At 30.4% G+C, this 25478-nt stretch overlaps 1 protein-coding gene across 1 annotated transcript in view; it reads right to left on the bottom strand.

The window, feature by feature from the left end:
- Positions 1-21374, bottom strand: part of LOTGIDRAFT_205669 (hypothetical protein) — a gene marked incomplete at both ends in the record, with an annotated part of 23416 nt that extends 2042 nt beyond the window's left edge. The window contains 14 exons of the mRNA XM_009057356.1: positions 2924-2927; positions 8178-8300; positions 8510-8677; positions 8842-8942; positions 9226-9325; positions 9835-9966; positions 14842-14954; positions 15124-15248; positions 15613-15716; positions 15980-16114; positions 16514-16646; positions 17183-17486; positions 20933-21064; positions 21287-21374. Of these exons, the coding sequence (XP_009055604.1) occupies positions 2924-2927; positions 8178-8300; positions 8510-8677; positions 8842-8942; positions 9226-9325; positions 9835-9966; positions 14842-14954; positions 15124-15248; positions 15613-15716; positions 15980-16114; positions 16514-16646; positions 17183-17486; positions 20933-21064; positions 21287-21374 (1762 nt within the window). The remainder of the gene's footprint in view (positions 1-2923; positions 2928-8177; positions 8301-8509; positions 8678-8841; positions 8943-9225; positions 9326-9834; positions 9967-14841; positions 14955-15123; positions 15249-15612; positions 15717-15979; positions 16115-16513; positions 16647-17182; positions 17487-20932; positions 21065-21286) is intronic.
- Positions 21375-25478: the final 4104 nt, after the last annotated feature.

Raw genomic sequence — 25478 nt, 5'->3', positions numbered from 1 at the left:
TCCCATGACGTCATCGGGATTCCCGTAGGGGTTCCCCAATGACGTCATCTCCCTAGCAACGGAAGTCACGCATGCGCATCCTTAAACCGGATGTGACGTCATCCCTAGCAACCATTATGACGTCATCCGTTGCCTAGCAACCAAAGTTCCTAGCCCTAGCCCCCTACTACTGTACAACTAGATTGTATAGGCAGCCTGCCGACCCCCACCCCTGAGCTAAAATGGCTATAACTCGACCGATTTTGACCCGAGAGGTACAATTATCAACTCACTCATCTATTTCAGTAGATAACAGAAATTCGAAATTTTTTCAAACTTTGGAGAAAATCGACTTTGAAGTTCCACCCTTGATTTCAAGAGGAAAATCGCTTATATTTTGGTTTGGGAAAAAAGTCATTTGGAGCATAGCAACTTCAGATATGTAGCTACAGTGCATATTTCAACTTTACATCTCTGATAGTTTTGGTCTTCACCCCAACCAGTGCAACGAGACTGCATAGGTAGCCTGCCGACCCCCACCCTGAACTAAAATATCTCAGATATAACAGCACAAGTTGTGGAATAAAAGGTGTCGATAACCAATCGGGTTATAATTAGGCACCACACTGTGATTGTTTAACGGGAACAAATCAGCTTAAGACTTCTTCCAGACCATAATCATATATGAATCTCAAATTTTTTCCGAATTCCAGCGGTAAACCAGGACCTAACCAGCATCATATCCTGGAGGTTCAATGCACTCATTGTAGATATACTAACCGTATTATATCTGAACTTCTCATATCAGAGTGAATCGAGAAAATCATTGCTGCTCCTTCTAAAGGTACATCCGAAAATGAATCCAAATCTGACAGTGATAGTCAAACGGGTTGCAACCCATGCAAAATTGGTCAAATTGGGATCAAAAGGACAAAAACATCCACGCAAATGAAAGGCCCAAACTTCATATTGGGGCATAAAAAATTCATGAGATCTTTGTTTTGTGATGTTTTAAATTGAGCATATGCTGCACCTCGGAATGGGTACCAGTACGTAGCCTATAATTATGAAGCAGGCATTGTTCAAAATAAAATTTATTTTCAAAATACTATTTAAGCATAAATAAATATAAAAATAATATGGCACACAAATTAATTAATGTCATTAACGCTGTTATTTGAAAAAGTAATGATTCATGGCGTTATATTTAATATAATAAAATTCAGAATCTAAGTGTACAGTTAATAGCGTGGCAAATATGCAAACATCTTCTCAATGTTGATCTATTGCAAAGTTCTTCTTATACCTTGACTGCAATAGTCACTAGTTTTGAATAAGAAAATGCAGTGGATTGTACGGTAACAATCAGAGCATCGACAGAAAGACAGTTAACATTATTTTAAATCAATGTATTTGAAAACGGTTTTTACATAAAACATTGTAACACAAAATCCAAAGCATTCACAACCACAAAAGTAACATGACTGAAAAAAAATATATATTCATACTTAAAAATGATCACAATATCATTAGGACCTTTCAAATATATTTGTTATTATCACAGTTCATTTTGTCAAAAGTCACTAACTGTTTAAAAAATTTAAATATCGTCTCACTTGGTCTTTTTTACAGATGGAGTTACTTCCCATTATCCATGTATTTGCCACATCTTCAACAGTTTGGTTGAGTTGTTTAGTGATTGTAGCGTTCAGGAGCTCAAAGAAAGAAAACGTCTTTGATTGGTTTTATTCTACAGGAGCAGTCTTTTCCAATCACATCATCATAATACATTCATCATTATATTTTCAACATAATAACATCAACATAATACATTCATCAATTAACATAATACATTCATCATAATACATTCATCATATTACCATCAACAAAATACAATCAACAAAATACCATCATTATAATACATTCAACATGATAACATCAACATAATACATTCAACATTATACATTCATCATAATACCATCAACATAATACATTCAACATAATACATTCATCATAACACATTCATCATAATACCATCAACAAAATACAATCGACATAATACCATCATTATAATACATTCAACATGATAACATCCACATGATAACGTCAACATAATACATTCGACATTATACATTCATCATAATAGATTCATCATAATACATGTACTTTTCATCAATACATCACATTTACATTCCATCAAAATTGAAGGAGCTCAGGCAGGCTATTGCATTCCATTCATTTAAAATGAAAATAGAAATACAAGATTTGATTATATTACTTATAATTATTTATTATTTTATATATTATAATTACAATTATTTATTATTTTTCTTTCAGAATCTTTTCATTGAAAATGGAAACTCACATTAACAAAAAATGATTTTTTCATTGGTGTCATTCCATCAACCTGGAGGCATTCTAAGACTCAAATTGTGATTCTGTCAATATTGTGGTCAGACAGCAATTAACAGTTTAAAAAAAAAATCTGAACATTGTTCAAATAAAATTTGACTTAAAAAATTGGATATGATTTAATTATATCAGATCCTTCCTGAACACACTCTAATCTTTAGGTATCAGCTTTCTAATATCAGTTAAAAGCTAAATTTCATACCATCCTGATCACTTTTCAGAATGAAATATTGACTCCTAGTATATTGAAAATTAGATAAAAACATAGGAAAATCCACACTGTTGACAAGACGTTATGTTTATTTAGTTGCTGTTCCATAAATACATGGTCGTAAAACAGGTAGGAAAATATCCATTTTAAATTCTGTGATGTTTACATCAGAAAATCCTGCTTTCTTAATGTAACTAGAAGTATTTCTATTAGGATGGCAATTGTCAGCCATAAGTTTCCAAAGTGGAGCCACTCTATCTTGCATGAACCTTAGTCCAGTTTTCTGTTTGGCTGCTACATGATCTAAGAAATAGAACCTACCTCCCTGAAAAATAAATATTGGGAAAATAAAGGCTTGCTTTGATCTCATACAAAACTAATGTGTCTTTTATACATAGAAATAACAGACACGGCAGACAAAATCAATAATTTTTTAGAAAGGTCATAAATAATTCAACTAGGCCTTCAAATCACATGTAGGCCAACATTCATGTATAAAAAGTTCTACAAAACGCGATATGTATGTGTAATTTGAATCCGCCAAATCACAATTATTCAAGATGGTGACACCAGTTACAAGAAAGTTGGAGTCAACAATCACATATGCTTTTATCTGATACTAAAACAAGCTCTGTTACATCACAATTTATATATGTAAAATTATCAAGAATATTACATATGAGATTCAGAATAAAAAATTCTCCTTTTTTGTGTTTGTGTTTTCTGGGCTTTTTTTCTTTCTTACACCAATTGTAAGATACATAAATTTTCAAATCAGATATGCTAAGACACATATCAATCAATAACTAGGTCATTTGAATAATATGTCACACTGTATAATTGTAATGACATGTAGACTACTATTGATAACAATCCATTTTAAAGGGATTGCAAGGAGATAGGGCTGGGAAGTATTGGTTCAAATGGACATCATATTTAGCATCAATATATCGTAATGTTTCTTAAAAAGGATTTTTAGTGGTTACCGGTATTTCATACGTGAATTTCATTTTCACAGAGGGCAATTAACAATTAAAAAAACAATAGGACTTACAGGTTTCAATACCCTCTTGACTTCTTTCAAAACTTTTTCTACATCATTTACACTACACAAGACTAAAGTTTCCACAACAACATCAAATGAGTCATTAGAAAATGAACTTAAATTTTCACCAAAACCACATACAAATTCATGCAACTTTATCTTAGGGTTCAATGTCTCCATATTTTTGAACAAGTAGGATTTGAAGTGTTCATTAGGGTCCAGGCAAGTTATTTGGGATCCTTCTGGAAAGTGTTTAAAGTTCAATCCTGGTCCCACACCGACTTCCAGAATGGTCAAAGAAGGTCTTCGGTCTCCCAATGTCTGAAATAATTCCAACTTTTGTTTGAAAATTTTCTTGTGAATTCGGTGATTTACTTTATTCATTGCCCATGCTATTATTTTCTTCTTCGACTTCGACAAGAGGACACACATGACAATAAATAATAGAACCGGAATACTATAATTTAAGATTGTACTTCGCAATTCATAATCTTCCACGGCCATTTTGTTTATTTACATGTCAGGTCATGTGATATTGTGTCACGTGATGAATATTTCATTCGGATCTGTTGCACATTTTTGCGATTATGCCAAAGCGCTTTAAAACTATAAATAGTAATAGATGTGATTTCAAGCCATCGGGGTGCTTTAGGGTTATTATAACTTTAAAAAGATTTGTTGGATGAGGCTAGGCCCTAATTTAATTAGATAAGAATATAGTCTCAGTAATAATCTTAACAAGTTTTCTACCACGCAGACTATTACAGTGCCGTTCTTATGACGTTATTTTAAACCAATCAAATTGCTCTATATAAATCCTTATTTTAAAGATAGTGGACCACAGCCATATACGCCCACCACGGCATGCGGATGGTAAATATTTAAGATTTTGGGGCAAGGGCAATATCTCTGCTTCTAATGATCGAATTTCATTTTATTCCATCAAAAATCTAGTTTTTAGAGCTTTTACAAGCAACCGACGTCCACATAAAGAGATGGAGTGGCATATAAAACAATAAAACATTGGTATGATGAGATCCAAATAGAGTGATCTGGCAGCCTCTTTTGCATATTCGCTATTCCACAATTTGTCTTCAGGCTCAGATGGATGATTTTGATAGCTGGAGTTCAAGAAAAGAGGTTCCGTTTTCAGAGAAGCCAGCTGTGAACTCTTCGTGCTTGAAGACAAAACCCCTCATACCTTTATTTCTGATAGCTTTATTTGTAAGTCACACCCCCAAAACCCACACATCATAATTAAACGTTTAGTAGATTTTGCTTTGGTGCTGTTTCTACTTTCAAAACAACCATGTGGACAAAAATTCAACATTTAATGTACAATTCTGTTTTATTTTCATTCACAAACTTAAGTTAGTATCTTTACATATAGTTTTTTATCATCTTGAAGCATTTTAAGAATTACAAACGTGGCAGTAATTGATTCAAACTCTGAAAGACTAACTAAAACTTTGATCACAAGAAAATAGCATTTGCAACAAAAATGTCAAAAATATAACAAAAAAAAGTTTTGGTCATGATACCCAGGTACATCCATAAAATTAGACGTAAACATGTTTTATAGAAATTTTAATAGCACAGAAACAGTATACACAAATTATTTGAACCAATGGAAAGTCATTCATGCAATCAGCATTGGCCAAAATTTCCATTAAATGACTCAATTAATTTTATTGAATTTCACTATCATGGAACATTTTGACTGACAGCTAGCATTAGGTTCTATGTAAATCAGGTCATATCAAATAAATTTATAGTAGTTAAGAAGTCGAAACAGTCGCTTTCATCCCTCTGCCTTCGTCTTGATAATTGGACAGTCTTAACTTCTTGGACAGTACAAAAGGTCATTGACTCTTATGAATATGAACTATAGTCGATGCAAACATTATTATCCAAACTTGGCAATACATAGTATTACCACATAAAGGACTGTATTCAATGACTATAATACATTGTATATAGTTCTACTATTATTCAAGAGTACAGGTAAATAAGTTTAATAGACAACAATAAAATGTACATTACATGTATATATCATAATGGGTAACCTAATAAAACACTAATTAGGGCCATTATAATCAACTGCTAAATGCACACTTTAAACATAATAAACTTTAATATCATACAAAATATCTAATTAAATATCTAATTTAAAAGGATACTACCCTTAGAATGGACATCAAATTTTAAGGTTTCAACCTTGGTCAACAAGTGTATATATTGATCAGGTTGACGTACCACGTGCCATGACTAAAGCATAGAACCTCTATTCAAGATGATATATCCATTACACTAAGTTATTATAGAAAACACTTCTAAGCATGTTTAAAAATTACCAAGTTTAATGAATAATTACTTTATTTTATGGATTTATTGGATTATATAGGGATTCTTTTGAACATTTATGACACCAGGTAAGTAGACTTTTGAACAAAGACTCATGTTAACCAAGTTTAAAAATGTTGATTTTTTGATCATTGTAAGAGGTAGTATACCTTTAAATTCATCTTTTGGAAGGATCTTATCTAATTATAATAATAATCGTTGTAATTTCTATCATACTATTATAATACATAATGAATGGTAACTTTCATAATACCAGTTTACACATAAATATTATGTAGGTCTATTTGTCTTATTAAGATGATAGGAGTTATATGTTCTAATTTTGAGGCACATGAAAGATTTTTTTGTTTCTGAAAACATGAGTTCAACATATCACTCCATTTAGACATGATTACATCAACTCTAATACACAATTTTTTCTCTTTTACCATAATACCCATTAAGGGCAAAACAAATTTATAACTCTAAATGAAAATATAATATTTACATTTCTACTATCACTCCCATCAATGAACCAGTCACGCAATCTGGTCTTTATTTATCAATAAAATCTAGTTTGTCACGTGACACTATGACATAAACAAAGCACAAACATAACTTTGTCATTTATTCAGTTTGTCACATGATCGATTACACACCAATAATGCTATGAGACGAAAGTTTAATTAATAAATAAAACTATCTCAGAAGGGAACTTTCTCTAAGACCCATGTACATATAAAAAGCACAAATAATTGTTATACGCAAATATATCAATTCTTTCTAAGATCAAACCATGAAATAAAATATTGAAATATAATCGCGTAAAGAACACAATATAGTAAACCAGTTCAAAACTTTGATTTTAAAACAGTTCATAAAGCTATTTTGACATAAAATATTTTGACAATAAATTTCAAAAGTATCAAATTTCTCATAAAACATAAATTTTAAACTAAAAATTGAAAATGAATTGGAATGAAAAATCTTAGAAAGTTTTAAAACTACCATTTTCTTAATTAAAAGACAATTAAAAACAATAATTAAAATTTTCTTAAGAGGAAAATAAATTTTAAATAATAATCTCATAGAGTAGACAATTCAAAAATTAGAACTTATTGATGCAATAAGATAAAAATATCGTCAAAATATTTGACATATAATGTAAAAACTAAAAAATCTAAAATTTTGTACATGTATGAAATTGATGAATTCATATGAAGTTGGCCACTTAAATTTGTGCTTAGTATAAAGCATCAATGAAGGAGATCTTGTATGTTAGTTGTTAAGGCAAACTTTCTAACAAATTGGTATGGAAAAGATGATTTACACAGTAAATTTCCTTATAAACTCTTTAAAGATTTCTAAAAAAAAACCCCAAGTCCAGTACAGGCATACTTTTAAAAGTGTTCTTAAGAGGTGTTTATCTCAAAATTGAAGGGAATTGAAAGAGTATATAATTAGAGAGAACAAGTCAATATAAATAAGTAAATGAAGTCAATATCAGTCTTAACTTCCCAGCACTTTGGATATATTTTCCATTCGTTAAAATCAAGGATACTTTAATTTGAATTGAGTATGCTTCAGGAGAAAAAATTTGAGATTCTTCATGATTTGAAGATATTTGATTGGATAATTTTTTTCGTAAATTCTATTTAATCCAATCATGTCTTAGTATTATATAGTAAAGGGCATACATTTTCAACAATCTGAAAATTGAAAGTTGAAATTGAAGCTCTCAGTTCTTTGACACTAAAATAACACATCATTGGCTTGTTTATATTTATATATAGGTTTCTTCTACAAAGATGTTGATAAACAGGAAAAAAATAACTAAGATGTATCTTAGTTAAATTGTAATATAAAGAACTGTTTTCAAGAAAAAACAGTTTTGCATTAGACAAATATTGCAGTACATATTTTCAATATGGGCAGTATTTTGATTTCAATTTCCATGATAATTTAGAACTTATATGAATTTCTAAGGATAACTCATCAATCTATCACAAAAATAATGTTCAAAGATAAATTCAAATTATCTTTCCCTATCTCTGGACATATCTTGATGGTAATGATTACAATGATGATAATTTAGCACTCTGAACTTGGGTTAAGTAAGGTGAGTTGTTCTGGAAAAGGCGGAACTTGTTTTTCCATCCCAATCGGTAAGGTTGTAGGTAAATATACAGGAGCCGACACTGGGACAAAATCTGGTCGTTCAGATGGTTCTAGGGTAGCATAATATTCTTCTCGATGTTTCTGTAGAGCTGGACCCCATGTTTTTGAGGGCTTTGATAATTTAATAATCCTCTGAAATTTAGAAACAGATATTTGAGATTTGTATAACATATACATGCAAAGAAAACACAGTTTAGAAGGAACAGAGAAAGTGAAACAAGCTCTAATAGTTGATGAATAGTCTCATATGAGAGGGTCAGAGAAATTTTGTCAGACATTGAATCCGTTATTTTCTTCCCCTTAACCCCACATATTCTGAACTGAAGAACCCTACAACATACCTGTAAAATTGGTCCATCAGCTTTAGAGATTTCATAAATAGCCACAACTGGTAAAGGTATGATAGACACAAGACTTAAACACCAGCCTAATACTACAGACCATTGAGGATATTCGTAATCACCATACGTTACAGGTGTCATAGAGATTATACTAAATAACCATACAGACTAGAATAATAAAATATTACATATTTTTATATGGGTTCCATAGCTTCCCTATACATATTAACTCTATAATTTGGAGGGTGGAGATCTATTAGTCACATACAGTTTCTGGTGGAAATTTGATGAAATATAATTTCTTAAAGTAAACAGTATTATTAATTGCATACCAAAATAATAGTAGGAGTAATGAATTTCCAGCAGATTTTCCACCAAATACAGGGTTGATAACCAATCATGAGCTCAATATCTTTATAAAATCTATCAGCACCTGGGAAATAGAAATAATAACAAATGGAATAAATGACCTTCATAGTTTCCACCAAAATTTGAACTCACAGGACATATTCATATTATTCTCATTTCAGATATCTGTGTCATACATGTAATGGAATGTAACAGAAGTGTTATGCACTCTTGTCTTTGTAATTTTTAACACCTTAAATGATCCATGAAGGTTTATTATACATCAAATAAGCTTTGTGGTTTGAAACGAATTATGATAAAAATCAAGAAGAATTTATATTCAGTCTAAGGATATCACTGATACCTACCATACACCCATGCAATTACTAAACACTCAATCAAAGACATCAACATTAATGAGAAAGATGAGCAGTACCAATCCATAATCTGTAAGATGTAGATTCCTCCCTGAAAGTATAAAGAATACAAGACTATGCTCATGATCTATAGTTACTACCAATTATAATTTCTTTTTTTTTGTATTTTTTTTTTATCTACAATGTTATCTAAGATGTTTTCCACTGCAATAGCATCCTGATGATGTTATTTTTAACCAATCAAATTGTATCATGTAGGACCTGTATCTTGACATTAAGGATGTATTCTGTTATAGTTTCGCTGTCCCACAATTCGTCAATGTTATCAAGATACAGATTCTCAATGATATTGATAAGTTTGAAATAAAAAAAAAAAGAGGGAAAATTTGTAACATTAAACCAGAAAGGAAAAATATCGGCAAAAAAGTGAAACATTGGTCTCTTCGTTGTTGTTTCTTTGATTTTGAGTCGTTCCAAAAACTTTGTAAGCAAAGTTCTAGTGTCCCCCTTTAGCTAGGAAGTTTTAAGGTACAGAAAACTCTGTCTCAAATTGATAAATATCATGACCTGAAATTTTTTTTTTTTTTTTTATCAAATTACCTCCATAATACAAGGAATTCCTAAAACAAATTCCACCACACACATGCCAATTGTAAACACCAATTTCTTGTTTCTCAAATAGCGTGGAAATTCATCAACAAAAGCACTGGTCATAGTTTCGAACATTCCAAACTACAAAAAAGAGGGTTAAAATATTAAAATCATTGTCAGGAGGCATACAATCTGTTGGGTGTGAAAAAAAACCTATTTGTATCAGGATATTGATTTTTTTGTCATAAATATCTACTTATATGCACCACAAATTTTAAATAGTAAAAAAAAAAACATTTTAAATGTAATAATAAGGTTGTTCGACCATTGATTGCTTGTCAAATTTGACTCGAAATTAGTTTCATGCATAACATTAAGATATCACACTTGAAATTTAAAAATATTTATACATTTTTCATGTCAATTCAATTATGCATAACAAGCATGGGATTTTGGGAAAACTTCCATGTAGCAAAAAAACATTTTCCAATGTAAAAAAAAATTTAAAAAAAACTATATGAAGATTTTTTGGGGGGATTTTAAGAAAACTTTTAAGAGGACGTTTCTTTTCAAAAGACATCTGTCGTTGGAAAGGAGAAATGGAAAGGGGCAATAAATAGAAAAAAATGCAATAAAGGCAGATGACATTATCATACCTTACCAACACCTTTATCTATACAAGTATATAAACCAACAATAGAAAACCTCAAAAACCTGTTCACAGTTCACATTATACCTTGTTTATATTTCTCTGTAAAATACACAATTTGCTCTACTTTTCACAAATTATTTAATAATAGCACAATTTTCCTATATAAAAACACCATATTGTGCTTTGCAGTTTATGAAGCTTCTATTCAAACCCCTTAAAAATGTCATTGTTTTAAAGTTCATTTCAAATTGTTGGATTTTCAGTTTTGAGATTTCATCATTAAAGGTTTCAGATGTTGACATTTTTTACTTTAAAATGTCAATGTTTCAATTTTTAAATGTCAAAATATAAGATGGTTAATGTCTTGATTAACTTCTTCAGTCACCAAATGTTAAACTGTTAAAAAACACTTCACAAATTTCAACAATTTGAAATGAACATTTTTCAGCGAAATTTCAAATTTGACGAAATAACGTTCCTAAACCTTATTTCTTATACCGCTAAAATTACAAAATTATGAAATCACTTTTCACCCAGTTATCTTTGTACCAGAGGTTACATATATTTTCTCATTTTACCAAATTTAATGTTCAAATCTTATTTTCGCTCCAAAAGTTAGTTTTCTGTCCTTTCTTCTTGCCTTTTTGTTGAAAAGATCATAACGTAAAAACATTAGTTTCATATTGAAAAATCACATCTGAAACAAGGTTAAACCCTAAGAGCACCAAATCTTTTAGGTTTAACCCTTTGAACACTAAGTGTAAATAAAATAAATTGTCGTAACCACTAGTAACTGACTTATCTGAAATCACTTGGTCACAAGTGACGGTTAGTGTTGAAAGGGTTTAACAAATCAAACAAAAATAAGAACATCCTAAAGTTATGTTAATAAGTCGAATCATATTATATGCCCTAGATTTTTGGTGCTCTTAAGGTTAAGAAACCTCTTTTCAGTAGCAAAATCACAAAAATACATGAAATCTAATCTGAACATACTATATCAATTTAAGAATCATAATCTTTGGAACAAAGCAATAAATAAGTTTAGATTTGGAATTTTTCAAAAATATTGAACCCACTGTAACGAGAGTAACTTGTTGAATAATAAGGGACATTCAGCCATAAGATATATTTTTATTCAAAGTCATACAAAGTGACAAAACTAGTCACAAATTAACCAGGTGACAAAACAATTTTATGGTGAAAAAACAAAACTTATTGATTTTATGAGATGATCTTTAGAAATATTGACTTTGAGTAAAAATAATTTCTTATTTACAAAAATTTAGATACTTCTCTCCCCAATCTTACTTTCGGACAAAAAGTTGACAGTTTCGAGTTCAACGTGTCCCTGAATTCATTTCCCTGAACCCATTTTCTAATCCAAATTACCCACTCCCTTCCCCCCAAATTTTTTCTTTCAATTCCTTTCAAATAATTCAAGGTTTCAAAAATGAAAAGGAATCAAAAGCACACGCCAAATTGAAGCAATAATCTATTTTTTGACTTACGTGTTTACCTGGACTTCATGATAACTTGGTTAACTTTCACATCATCGGGCTAGATACCATTAACGCAATTTTTTTTACACTCACGCCCATTCGCAAGGAAATTTGTACCCCCCTAAGTGTCCCCATCCTCGCAACCACGCCCTACTTCGCCCATTTTCAATCATCAACCAACCACGCCTATAAACGCACATACACACAACTTTCATTCGCTGAAATGAAAACTGAGAGTCATTTAATTCAGTTGAATTTAACCCTGAAATATTTTACTTGGCATTATGGAAAAATAGTCAGTCATTGAGTTCATACAAAAAAATTTCATATTAACAGCCATAAACAGACTATGCATGTTTTGATTCTTTGCATCAAATTAAGGTTAACCTTCAAAACAATTAAAATCGGATCACAATTCATGCAATAAGTCCAACTTTTAATATGCAACTAAAATGAATAGCATTGAAGCTACCCCTAAATGTGCTATTCACTTTATAATCTTTTAACATTTTGTCTGTGATATTTTATATAATTATTTTTGTTATTATTTAAGTAGCATCCTAGAACATAATCATATCTGTTACCAATACCTATTACACTATTATTATGCATCAGTTTATATCAATTTCAATATCAAATATCAATTAATTCCTGAATTATAAGTGTAAATATATAATCATAATTCATATAAACATTGGCAGACCTACAATTACCTATTAATCATTTCTAGCACATATTATTATCAGCTAAACAATAGACACAACATGGTATTGTCCTATGGATCTTGATAATTAATATTATGCTATTTAAAAATAAATATGAAACCTACACAGTGTAGGCTACACTATGATATTAGTGCAGAAGATAGATAAAATTAAGTAGTACAAAAAAAAATGTTAATTTGAAAAACTCATTGTAATAGGTGTAAATGATACATATCAATAGTCAAAGCACAAAATATAAAAGCAATGCTGCATGTAATTATGTTATTTAAAACATTAAATATAGATTGTGGTTTCATATATTTTACAACCATTAATTGAAAGTATTTACATAGAATCCTAAAATGTCATGTTTAAAAAGTGATCCATATTTACTGATAAGCTATTTTGGATGAGATGTAAGCAAACAATTTTTTTTTAAATTTAAAAAGAGTATCTGGGAATATTTCCAACCATTTACTTCAGGGTTAGAAATAAGAAAAAATTCATTTGCAGAAAATTTGTTGTTGTTAAATTTGATTTGAGGTTAACCAAGTCACATAAGATAGCCTAATCTTCTTTAATGTTATTTATAAAATTTATTTACATTATTTTTAACAAATTATTTAGATAGTGACATTTTACAAATTATTAGATTGGGCTCTTGTGGAATATTATTTAATGTTATGGATAAAATTCATTTACATGATGACATTTTACAAATTATTAGCATATTGGGCTCCTGTGGAATATTTTTTAATGTTATGGATAAAATTCATTTACATGATGACATTTTACAAATTATTAGCATACTGGGCTCCTGTGGAATATTTTTTAATGTTATGGATAAAATTCATTTACAAATAGAAAACTTGAAGCTCTTCTTTCTTGATATTTATCGTTTCCATTAGTAAGTTTTTTCAGCTACTATGAAAATAATGTCAATTATTTAGAAGCAAAATGCAAAAAAAAAAAAAAAGCACAAGAGATTAGCTCAATAAGAAATTTATCAGAGGTATGTTAATCAAGTGAATAGGACAGTGTAGGTGATAGCTTAAATGCTTGAAGACAATGAGCTCAGCTAACTGCATTGGTGAAAAGATTTTATGCATTGTTTTTTTTCTTTAAATTTGAAGACTACAATTTTTGTAGCAAAAGAACCATGATCAAAATGAGTTTGTGCATCAAAGTAAATCAACAACATTAGATTTATAATTCACCTTTTTTACTCTGAAATAAGGACTACTAAATGCAAGACCCGATATATTCTTTCATTTATTTGACATCCCTCAATCTTTATGAATTCTTCCAAGCATGCACATTCAAATTTTTATGCTATGATCTTATGCATGTGTAGAAGAGTTCAGTTGAAATACAAGGGGTGTTTTTATTGCCTGTTACACTATATCCAGCAATGTGGGTCTGAATCATTTTGGTTGGGAATTAAATGCCTAACTTTCCTGAAACTAAAATCCTTTGAAAAGGGACAAAAGACCAAGAACTGTGTTTTCAAACCTTGAATGTAATTCTACACACGGTTTTTGAAAATACAGTCCTACTAATAATAATTTTGGACATTTATAAGAGATAATATTACATATGTTTTTCAAATTTGTTTAGTTTTTTTCTATTAATTTTTTCTAATATTTCTGTGGTTTGGGCTTGATCATTTACTTCACTTTATCAAATGACAAAAGAAATTCTTGGGAATTTTAGCTCCAGTTTACAAAGTTGATATGAAATATATTAAATGATATCACCCAGATAGATGCTATGTAGTATATGGTAAGGAATATTGATCTGTCTACTTCCTGTTCAGTTAGAAATCAGACAGTTATTTTTTCATTAATATTCCTTTTTTTTAATTAAGGAATCAGGAGTGGATGCCAAAATACTTGACACTTTGTCACATAGTTCAGTTTCCGAATAGATATTTTTAAAGAACAGTAGCATCCAATCAAATGATAGCTTAAAATTTAAAAAATAACAAGCATTTGTATGCAACACTACAAGCACCAATAAGGACCTGAAAAAAAATTGACACCTAGTTTTTGATGAATCTAATGTTGTTACCTACCAAGACAGTTAGCTGATGACTAAAACCCCAATTGAACAGAAATGCAAAAAATAATAAATAGACAAACCAAAACACAAATGTTACCTGAGTGTCCAAACCAACTGTCAGCAACATCAGGAAGAATAACACAGCCCATAATGGTGAAATGGGCAATCTAGCAATGGCTGCAGGGTAAGCAACAAAAGCTAAACCAGGTCCTAAAAAGAAGAAAATTATTTTAATCAGTGAGAACACTGAAAAATCATCATATGTTTGAATTACATTGGAGAAAAAAAAGTTTATTAGGCAAGCAGTAGAAATTGAGTCACATAGGTTAGATTTTTTCTTTTGTTGAGTTATTTTAACAAAATGATCTTAAACTCAAACCTTGTGTGGCAACTTCTGAAATGTCCACACCAGTTTCATGAGCCATAAAACCAAGGACAGAGAAGATGACAAGACCAGCAAATACACTTGTACCAGAATTCATCAAGGGAACCAATATGGCATCTCTGAAAGAAAATAAGAAACCTTGTGCAAAAATGCTTTACAACTTCTATGTTTCATCTCACAGTTATCTTTTGTTCAGCACCAGCAAAGATTACAGCATGAATGAGCTATCTTGACTGGACTTGAAAAATTCCAAGAAACAGCCTCCTGCCAAAATCAGGAAGCACTCATAGTCATATTAAGTGAGCGATCAAAAAACTAAAATAAAAGGGTTGCAATTGGAAAAGAGCGAGTTTTATCTAATCAGATCAAAAGGAACCGCTAAATCTAGCTTGCTCAAAAGTATCAGCTAAATCTAGCTTGATCAAATATGTACCAGCTAAATCAAACTCAGCTAACAAGGTAGAATTTTTTCCATTGACTAACCTGTAGATGTTATTGTGAAATTTATTGTAAGAAGCCATGGTTATTAAACCACCCCATGCCATACCCATCGAGTAGAATATCTGTACTGCTGCATCACCCCACACCTACAATTATTTCAACATGTTCAGATATCAATACTTTCAATTCAACAATTGATAACATTTTCCTCTGTGAAATAGGCTGTGGGTCCAAAATTTGAATTTTTATCTTAAGCTTTTCACTTAAAGGCTATAAGGCAGGCTACTATTTATTCACTACTAAATGGTCAAAACAGTCATAGTCAATTTCTCCAGGACATAGATACAATAGGAAACATGTGTTACTATAAATCAATTTCAGAAGAAAGAGAAAATTATAATAGGTTTACCTGAAAAGTTAAGAGTTTATTCCAATCTGGAATCAAATAAAATCTCAGACCATCCATAGCACCTGGTAGTGTAACACCTCGAACACATAATATCAATAAAATTAAATAGGGGAATGTTGCTGTTACATATACAACCTGAAATTAAGACAATTTTACCTCCATTTAAAACCATTAAAAGAAATTATTTCTTTTTTCACACAACAAGTCATTATGGTTCACAACGTGAGTTTTATAGGACAACTTAGAGGTTTCTAGTGGTTCTTTATCTCTTTCAACACTAGCAGCAGTTCTACCAGCCACGTAATTTAGAGATATTAGCAGGCATTGAAGCAACAATTACCAAATGATGTCATTTAATATCAACTTCATACACTTTAAATTATAATACTTAGAATTCAGGGCATATCACATTTTAATATATATTCAAACATGTTCGTCACTGGGTCAACCAATATATAAAAAATTAATGTTATATATGAAGAAATTAAGTATCAGATTTGTAAGGCATGGAACTAAAAAATAAGACATGCTTACTCTGCCAGAAGACTGAACACCTTTACAAATACACAGGAAAACAATGATCCAGGATAATATCAAACAACCAAACAACTCCCATCGAATACCACCAATACTCTCTATACCTTCTGTTATCTGGAGAACTTGACGTCTGTAAGGAAATTAGATAATGATATATGTATTATCCTTGATTTTGTAAGATTCAATTCATCAATACCCTACGTTAGTTCAGCAAAATAATTCTTGTCCAAGAATAGAAATCATGCTTCAAATTTTGTAGCAATAGGCAACTTCAGTTGCTACTTAAAGGGATTGTAAAGACGTTTTCTAAAATTTTTTATGTGTATCGGTGGTAATTGGGCATCAATTTGCATCATTCCAATTATCAATCAGACATCTGTGGTTCCTGCAATTCCACTAAAACTTAGTGTTTGATGATGTCACATATCAACAAATATGCTTTATCTCATAAGACCCTTTCGCGATTGGTGACATCATCAAACACTTAGTTTTAGTGGAATTGCAGGAACCAAGGCCATCTAATTGAAAATTGGAATGGTGCAAGTTGATGCTATCAGTGTACCCGATACATATAAAAAATTTAGAAAACCTCTTTACAACCCTTTTAATCTAAATTGATAATTTTTTACAATTATTGAGAATGGTATGACATGCAATTCTACTTACTGCCAAAATTCCTGACTTGGTGGTATCTTGGTAATATTTGTTGTTAGATTGGAAGCCAGAGAGAGAGCAGAAGCATTGTAGCCACCAAATTCAGATAAATTACTGAACAAGGAAGAATTTGACCATGCTGATGAGTTTTCAGTGCCTCTTAAAGCACAAAACTCTGTGTTCCACTCATTATCACAATTACTCCAAGGTAAGGTTGTCTGCATGGATGTAAATAGGTAATACAGAGTCCAGGCAATAATAATGTTGTAATAAATACACACGATTCCCGATATAATGACCATACCATATCCCACACCTAAAATATATACATATACAGTATTAAATTGATTGCAAGTACAAATCATTGTTTGTAGCCTGTTCAGAGAGCATGAGCCAATTGTGAACAGACTGATGGAAAGCAATATGCTTGTGGTCATATAAAAATCAAAAGAATCCATAAAGAATTGTTGCTTGAAGAGTGAGCAAAATTTTCACTGTATAGCTAATACAGTGAATATACTAAGTTGAAAACAACATTTTGGTGAAAAATTACCAGATCATCCTGAAAATCAATAGGGATCATCTTTATAATGACATTGACTCAGGGATTTTTAATTGGCATGGGTGTAACTTTAACCTCCCTAATCCACATTTTTCAGGATAAATATGCTAGGTCTTTATACAGTAATTGTAAAATCAAAATACAATTATAATATTTAAAAACATTATGTCATGATAATATCAGGCAAACATAATTATGATATTCCAAATATTTTCAAAGAATAACACAAGGATATCCTATTCCTAATAGTCAACAATTACATCATTTATGAAGTATATTTATATCCATAAAAATATTTTCAAAGACAAGACTATAATAGAGTGGAAGAAAATCACAATAATATTAGCATAATTTGTATCAGTTATAAATATTTATAGATTCCAAATATTTTCAAAGATTTATAATATAGTGGAAGGATATCACGAAAATATCAGCACAATTTGTATCAGTTAAAAATATTCATAGATGCCAAATATTTTCAAAGATTATAAAATGTGGGGTAGAATATCATAAAAAATACCAATCTGTCAAAACTATTTATAATAATATATAATCAATGATAATAATAATAATAGTCAGTCAAAAATATTCATAATATTCCAAATATTTTCATCTACAATAATATTTTGGACAACTTCATGATAACATTAGCAAAAAAACATTTTTAAAATTCAAAGCATTCATAAATCATTGCAATGTTGTTTATAGAATTTTAGTTCAAACAATTTTTACTATCAAAATATCAACTATTAAATTATAAGTTCCATTTTCAGAGAATTCAAAATACCATTCTGTCCTGTATTTCAAGTATTTCACATCAATTTAGTTCCGTTATGAAGGGAATCACTGTAATTTGTTAAAAATGATAATGTAAGAAGATAACAACAGCCGTGAGAAAAATTAACCTAGATAACACACAGAAAAAGAGATGGAATATAAAAATATCACAGAAGCTATGGTAAATATAACTAAAACCTGACACCTGTTTTTATGTTTCTCATTTCTAATGTCTGTTTACCAAGATTCATTTCCAATAGATTTAGTAATTGTAGAATGAGTCTTGAATTCTTTGGTCAAGCATTTAGTTTTTAACAAATCAAATGATTCATTGAAAGAAAACATTACATCAAAATGATAAAAGAGTGATTACAAATCTGAATTAATCTTCTAATGTTTATGGATCTGCTGGATCAAGAGATGAAATGCTGCTGTATCCTACTATTGTGCACCTGATTGGGCTAAGGAGGCATTTTTTGTATAATTTTTAATATAGCAGAAGATAATTGAGCATTTATGTGAATAAAATATATAACTGTTTTAATAGCAAAAAAAATAATAAATGTGGATTAGAATTTATGGTGATATAAAAACCAATTGCCTCAAATAAGCTTACATGAAAATCATTGTACGAAAAAGATAAAATAATTCAAACTTGGCTTAAACTTTAGTATTGAAATAGACTGTGGACTCGCTCAAATGTTGTGGACTTAAATTAATAATATTCAAATTCAAGGGCAATGACTCTCTGAGCCCAGTACTAAAATTAGTATAATGCTATACATGTTTTTCTAGTTCAAGCTATAGCCTATCAACTAATCATCTATATTTAGTACAAATATTTGAAAACTAAGCCAATGGCATTTCCAAACAAGGAATGAGGAATTTAATATCTGAATATCTTCCTATTAACTCACTTAGACCATAAATATAATGAGGAAAGGTCAGTTTGTTTAAGTGGCCAAACACTAATTATTAACTTTATATTGCCTTAATTAAGTATATTTACATCATGCACTGGTCAGCAACATTTCAAACCAATTATTACAAGTCAGTTTCTATCAGAGTCAACAATAATTTCTAATAATGTACTCATATAATTTGGAATTGATTAAGAACATATATATATTAATATAAATCGGGTAATATGTATCTGACCTGGCCTTCACTCCATGTTTACTCATGAAGTGTGGAACCAAATAATCGAATTATTAAGAACACAACAAAATTGGTTATGTTGTATAAAAATCAATATGACTGTATTAATTTTGAAATGAAGATCGACTTTCCCTATGTAATCACCACTATTCATCTTGTGATTACATGTTCCAAGGATGAGCTTTCAGCAGTAAACAACTGGTTTTTGAAGTTATCTTATAAGGTCTCTGTTTCACTCAGAAAAAGCACCCTGTGAAGTTATTTTTTTATTTCAATGAAGATAAAAGGATAGAGATGTGACCTTTATTGAACACTATGTTTAGATAGCAGCTGTTTGACAATAACTGTAAATAAATCAATATGGTAAAAACATGTAGGTCAATGTTGGCTGGAGAAAATTGTGGCTATTGCAGATTATATAGTTAGGATAGAATTGGAAGCTAAATAAAGAAGTGAAAAAACCTCATAGCCAACCAATCTCACATGAAATCTTTATCCCTTGATTCAAGAAAGTCAATTTTTTAATTGAGATGAATAAAAAATCTTATTTAAAAGTTTTAGAATCTTAAGGTATCATTAGTGGATAACGTCTTATTACAGTTACTTCATTATGGAGTTTGTATAATGATAAGCATTCTCACTTATTCTTCATTTTTTGGTAATTTACCTACATATCTAGTTTTATTATGACAATTGGTTGAAACCAAGGGTTTAAATTCAAAATTGTCAAAAAATTTCTTTTTGTCATATACCTACACATATACCAAACTTTCTGAATATTGGTTTAAAACTGAAGAAGCATTAACAATTTTCATATATACAAGATGAAAGTGGTAATATTGTTTATACAGAAAGTGCTCAAATTCGTACTTGGATGTGGAAAATACAATAATAATAAACATATAGCGCTATAACACCACACATCAATTTGCTCCAAGCACATATTCATTTATGTATAGTGTCTAAATAAGTATGCTTTCATTTTTGAAGAACTTTTCATATCTTCGGGTAGTTAATTCCACAAGTCTGCTGATGCATAACTTAAAGATTGTGCACCAAATGGTGTCAAACTGATTTCAGGTTTATTTAATCATGATTGTTTTGAAGACCTCAGCGTTCTGTTGGGCAAATATTCTACTGTTACATATTGAATATATTCTGGAGACATTTTGTGGACAGTTTGGTAGGTGAGAGACAGAATTACATCCACATAAGAAATTTGTGGCAAAGCTTTTCATCTTAATAATAAAATCAAAACATAATACCTTTAAACAAGGGGCTGATGCTCCAAATGGTAACTGGACTCAGACTCGCAAATTGTCCATAAGTTACTTCCATAAAGAATAGAGGCATTCCACACAATAACATAAATATAACGTATGGGATAAGGAAAGCACCTAATTGAAAAATAAAACAAAATTTTAGGAAATCAATGTTGTAGGATGTTGTAGTTGATTTTCAGGTAAGTCTACCAAAGAATAAATTTTAATTTCAATACAAACTATGCAAGTTTTAGAAATATTTTAGATAAAACAGCTAATAAATTTATTTTTGGGCATGTTCCCACAGATTTCTAAAAGGATCATGACATTTCTGTTGTAACTAATAATTCTACTCACCCCCACCACTCTTATAACAGAGGTATGGAAATCTCCAAATATTTCCCAGTCCAACAGCATAGCCAATCAATGACAGCATAAAATCCATTTTACCCTTCCAATTGCCTCTCTGGGCAGTGTCAAAGTCTTTCTCATTATCCCCAGTAGAACTGGAACTGATACTGAAGGATGTTGTAGAAGCATCAATAGGTCTACTTGCCAGTTTCTCATGTTCATCAGGACCCTGAAATTGTCAACAACAAAAATAATAATAGTAAATAATGAGATCTATAAGGTTATATTTTTAACATTATTCTGTTTTAACTTTTTTTCATGATCTATCTTATCTAATATCAAATACATAATGTTTTTCCTTTTAAAGAGATTGTAAAGAGGTTTTCCAAATTTGTCATGTGTATTTAGGATACTGATAGCATCAATTTACACCATTCCAATTTTCAGTCAGATGCCTGTGGTTACTTGCAATTTCACAAGAAATAAGCATCACTACCGGTAATTGCAAAATATGGTTATATCACATAAGGCCTTCCTCAACATTTAGTTTTAATTGATGCTATCAGTGTGCCCAATACACATAAACAATTTAGAAAACCTCTTTACAATCCCTTTAAAAGGAAAAACATTATGTATTTGATATTAAATAAGCTAGATCATGAAAAAAAGTCAATGGAAAACGAATAAATTATAATATCTCTTTTTACAATTAAAAGGGGTTTACTTTCACCCTGAACATTTCACAGTACAAAGCTCTTAAAGAAATATTAATGTCCTAGAATATTAGAAGGACTTTTGAGGGGACTTTGAAACTCAATAAAATCAAGCCGAAGGTATACATTATCATTACAATGACTAAGCTTATATTGAAGTAAGTAGGATATGTGCATTTCAAGTTGAGTAAAATATGAAAAGATCATCTGTTACATTGCTCAAAGAAGACAGTTAGCCAGGCAAGGTTAAAAGATGGATAAATTGGAAAATTTGTCAGTAAGCAATCATCACCAGCAACAAATATTTAAAGGGATGGAACAGATTCTACTATTTCGGGGCTTGATTTGGGTCTTGAATTATGTAAATCATAAATTTAGTTAAATATGTAACGAGTCGTTGTGCTGTGAACAATATTAATGATTAGCTTAGTCATGAAGTAAAATTTGTCAAACAAATGGCGAAACTGTCCCTTTAACACATACATTCTTCAGTTCTAAAGCACGATATTACAATTCAGTAAAGTTTGATGTAAGACTTCAATCCAGTTTTAAGTCAAACACATTCGATGAACATTGAACAAGAATGGATGAATCTAATAATTGACTTTTTTTTTGGTTTTGATGGGGTTTATCTTTCAACTTTCGACAGTGAGCTGTGGGCACTATTACTGATTAGTTTAGGTAAAAAAATTCCTTTATCTGAGACTAAGGTACATTTGGTCAAACTGATGACAAACCTGTTCCTTTAAATATTTTCTGATTATGCTGGGTAGAATGTTTATGAGCAATAGCTGTAGATGACCTGTCGTAAATGACACGAAATGTTTCATTTGGGCGTATAAAACAAACAGTCCAATGAAATTAAGACTTGTACACTAGGATATGGCCGTGTTCATTTAAAAAAATTGTTACAGAATTTGAATCTGCATGCAAAATCAAAGAGATTTCCTGCGAATGTTAAAAATATATTTATACAAGCTACAGAGTTTGATATCCTTTTACCAATCCAACCTTACAATATTTTTCATTTTGATATCATGTTAACAGAAAGGGTGTTGGCGGTCTGTTCCAGACAAAATCATGTCATGCTGCTCTGTCTAATCACAAAAGGGAAGAGAATATGCGTGAGTGAAAGTGTTTCATGAAATAAACCAGCTAACGCCCTTAAAGTTTACGTCCTTGTTCATATCATGAAGACAAGCATCTCTAAATAAATCATAATATTATTATATAACAGGTTGTGCATCGAATTAATACATACCGTACTCTTATTGATTTAGTTACACTATATTACGGTTCTGATTTAAGTAATAATCATTAAACACTTATGGAGTCATATCTGAATCAATGAGCTTACTTTTAAAGCTATTGTAACAAGGTTTTCAAAAAAAAAAATTATGTTTATCTGTGACACTGATAACATCGATTTGCACCATTCCAATTTTCAATTAGACGTCTATGGTTTCTGCAATTCCAAAAATCTAAGTGTTTGATGATGTTAATAATCACGAAGGGCTTAATGGAATTATGCTTTGCAATATCCTAATGTTAATTCATAAAATTCAACTAACATTACAGTGAAGACTGAAGATGCCATATTGATAGGTCTAGATTAGCCTACAACTTTGTCTTTATTTTGTATTCTGATATTTTATGTCTCCATTGTAATCTAACAATGTTTCTACCAGTCTCTTCTAATGGCGTTGTATTTTAATGGTGTTATATTTTTACTAATCAAAGCATGTCATGTCTCTTGATAACATAATGAATTTTGGGATAGTGAAGCTTAAGAGGGCTGTCTTATAAAGCTCTAACTAGTTATGTTATTCAAAAAATGTGTTAAAAAAAAGCACTGTGATGGAAAACTTGTTAGATTACAATGGAGAAGAAAATATCAGGAAACAAGAAAGAAATGAAGTTGTAATCATAATCAAATAGATTGTTTACCAACATCATGACATGATTTATTGAAGTTGTAATGTCATTTCTCTTCATACAAAAATAGAACTTGGTTATAAATCTTCCATGTTACATCCTGCATTTATTTATTATCTTTAGTAACCATGGCCAACTGTAAAGTACGGTACTATTATTATTGACCTTATTTAGTAATCATTACACAATAAGACCATATCTCTAATGGTAAAAATATCAATACATTTAGCACAATAAAACCAATAAAGCTTACTTTGTGATAACCAAATAATCAGTCACAAGGAAATGCATGTCATTATTAGCTAATTTGCAAGCAGAAAAAAAAACATGATCTAGTGCATATGACGTTTTATCTTTACATAAAAGGTTGTATTTTTTAAGATACAATCTCTGAAGGTTATATAAGACAGCTTGTCAGGCAACATAATTTATGCCTACATGCAGCTTTTTTAGAAAAGAACATTTGCCAAATGATTTGGCATTTGTTGTTAAAAGAAGAAAAATTCAAAAAGAGAATGTCTGAAAAAATGCAGATTACAAATTTCTTGTATTGCTATTAGTCAACTTAAAACAATAATTCTGCTATCAGCTGCTAAACTCAAAATAAGCACACTTTACAATGTGGTTAATGAAACATGAAACTTTCTCGCTTGATCTGCATTATTAGGGTGTCCATAGTTTTTCAGATAAGAGTCCACATTCAAACCTTAAATTTATTTTAAAGGTTTATGAATAAGCTTACACATATTTATAACATCAGCTAAAAACTGTAGATTCAAATGCATTGACCAAGAAAATAGACAAGTATTGTCGTCCACAATATATCTTCATGTGGGCATATAAAAATAGTTTGTCATCACATAGATTGAAACTTACAGCAAGAAGGAATGAGTTCATGGCCAAATTTTTCTCGTTCTTTTTCACAGAACAATTTTGAACCATAACTTAGCTTCTACAATTTTCCAGAACCATCTAACAGAAAAGTTAACCTACTTCCACGAAGCAAAATAACAAAATATGCCAACGAACTTAACAAATATTGTTGATTGCAACTATTTTCATTGGCTTAAACCAGGTAAACTATGGGCTTACTCTACATTTTGGACTGAAACGATGGTAAATTCATTTTCTGTGTAATTAACACTCTCAGTAGTTTATCATATAATACTGTTCTTTTAACGTGTGGGTAAATAATTTTCAGTATATTAATATTCGTATCAATATGCCCTTATTCAATCTTGCCAAAGAACTTTTAGATATAACCCCATCATTACACAAATTTTGTTTATAAAAAATTCTGACACAAACTACGATGTAGCCAATTGTTGGGTATAAAATTTTACCTTCAAAATAACATGACAAGTAACATGAAAAAGGTAGTAGCTACAGTGGTCAGCGAAGGTCCTAAAGAGCAACCATTTGGGTTTACAGACCAGCACTAACCTCAACCTTAAAATAACAATTTACCGTCCGACGGTATAAAAAAGGAAAATATCCAAGATTTTAAAATATTTGACTTAAATTTATTTACTTCGGTCAAATATCACATC

This window comes from Lottia gigantea, assembly GCF_000327385.1.
Source record: "Lottia gigantea unplaced genomic scaffold LOTGIsca_3, whole genome shotgun sequence".
Classification (NCBI taxonomy): Eukaryota; Metazoa; Mollusca; class Gastropoda; family Lottiidae; genus Lottia; species Lottia gigantea.
Note: the sequence above shows the minus strand (reverse complement) of the source record. Positions and strands in the feature narration are given on the sequence as shown.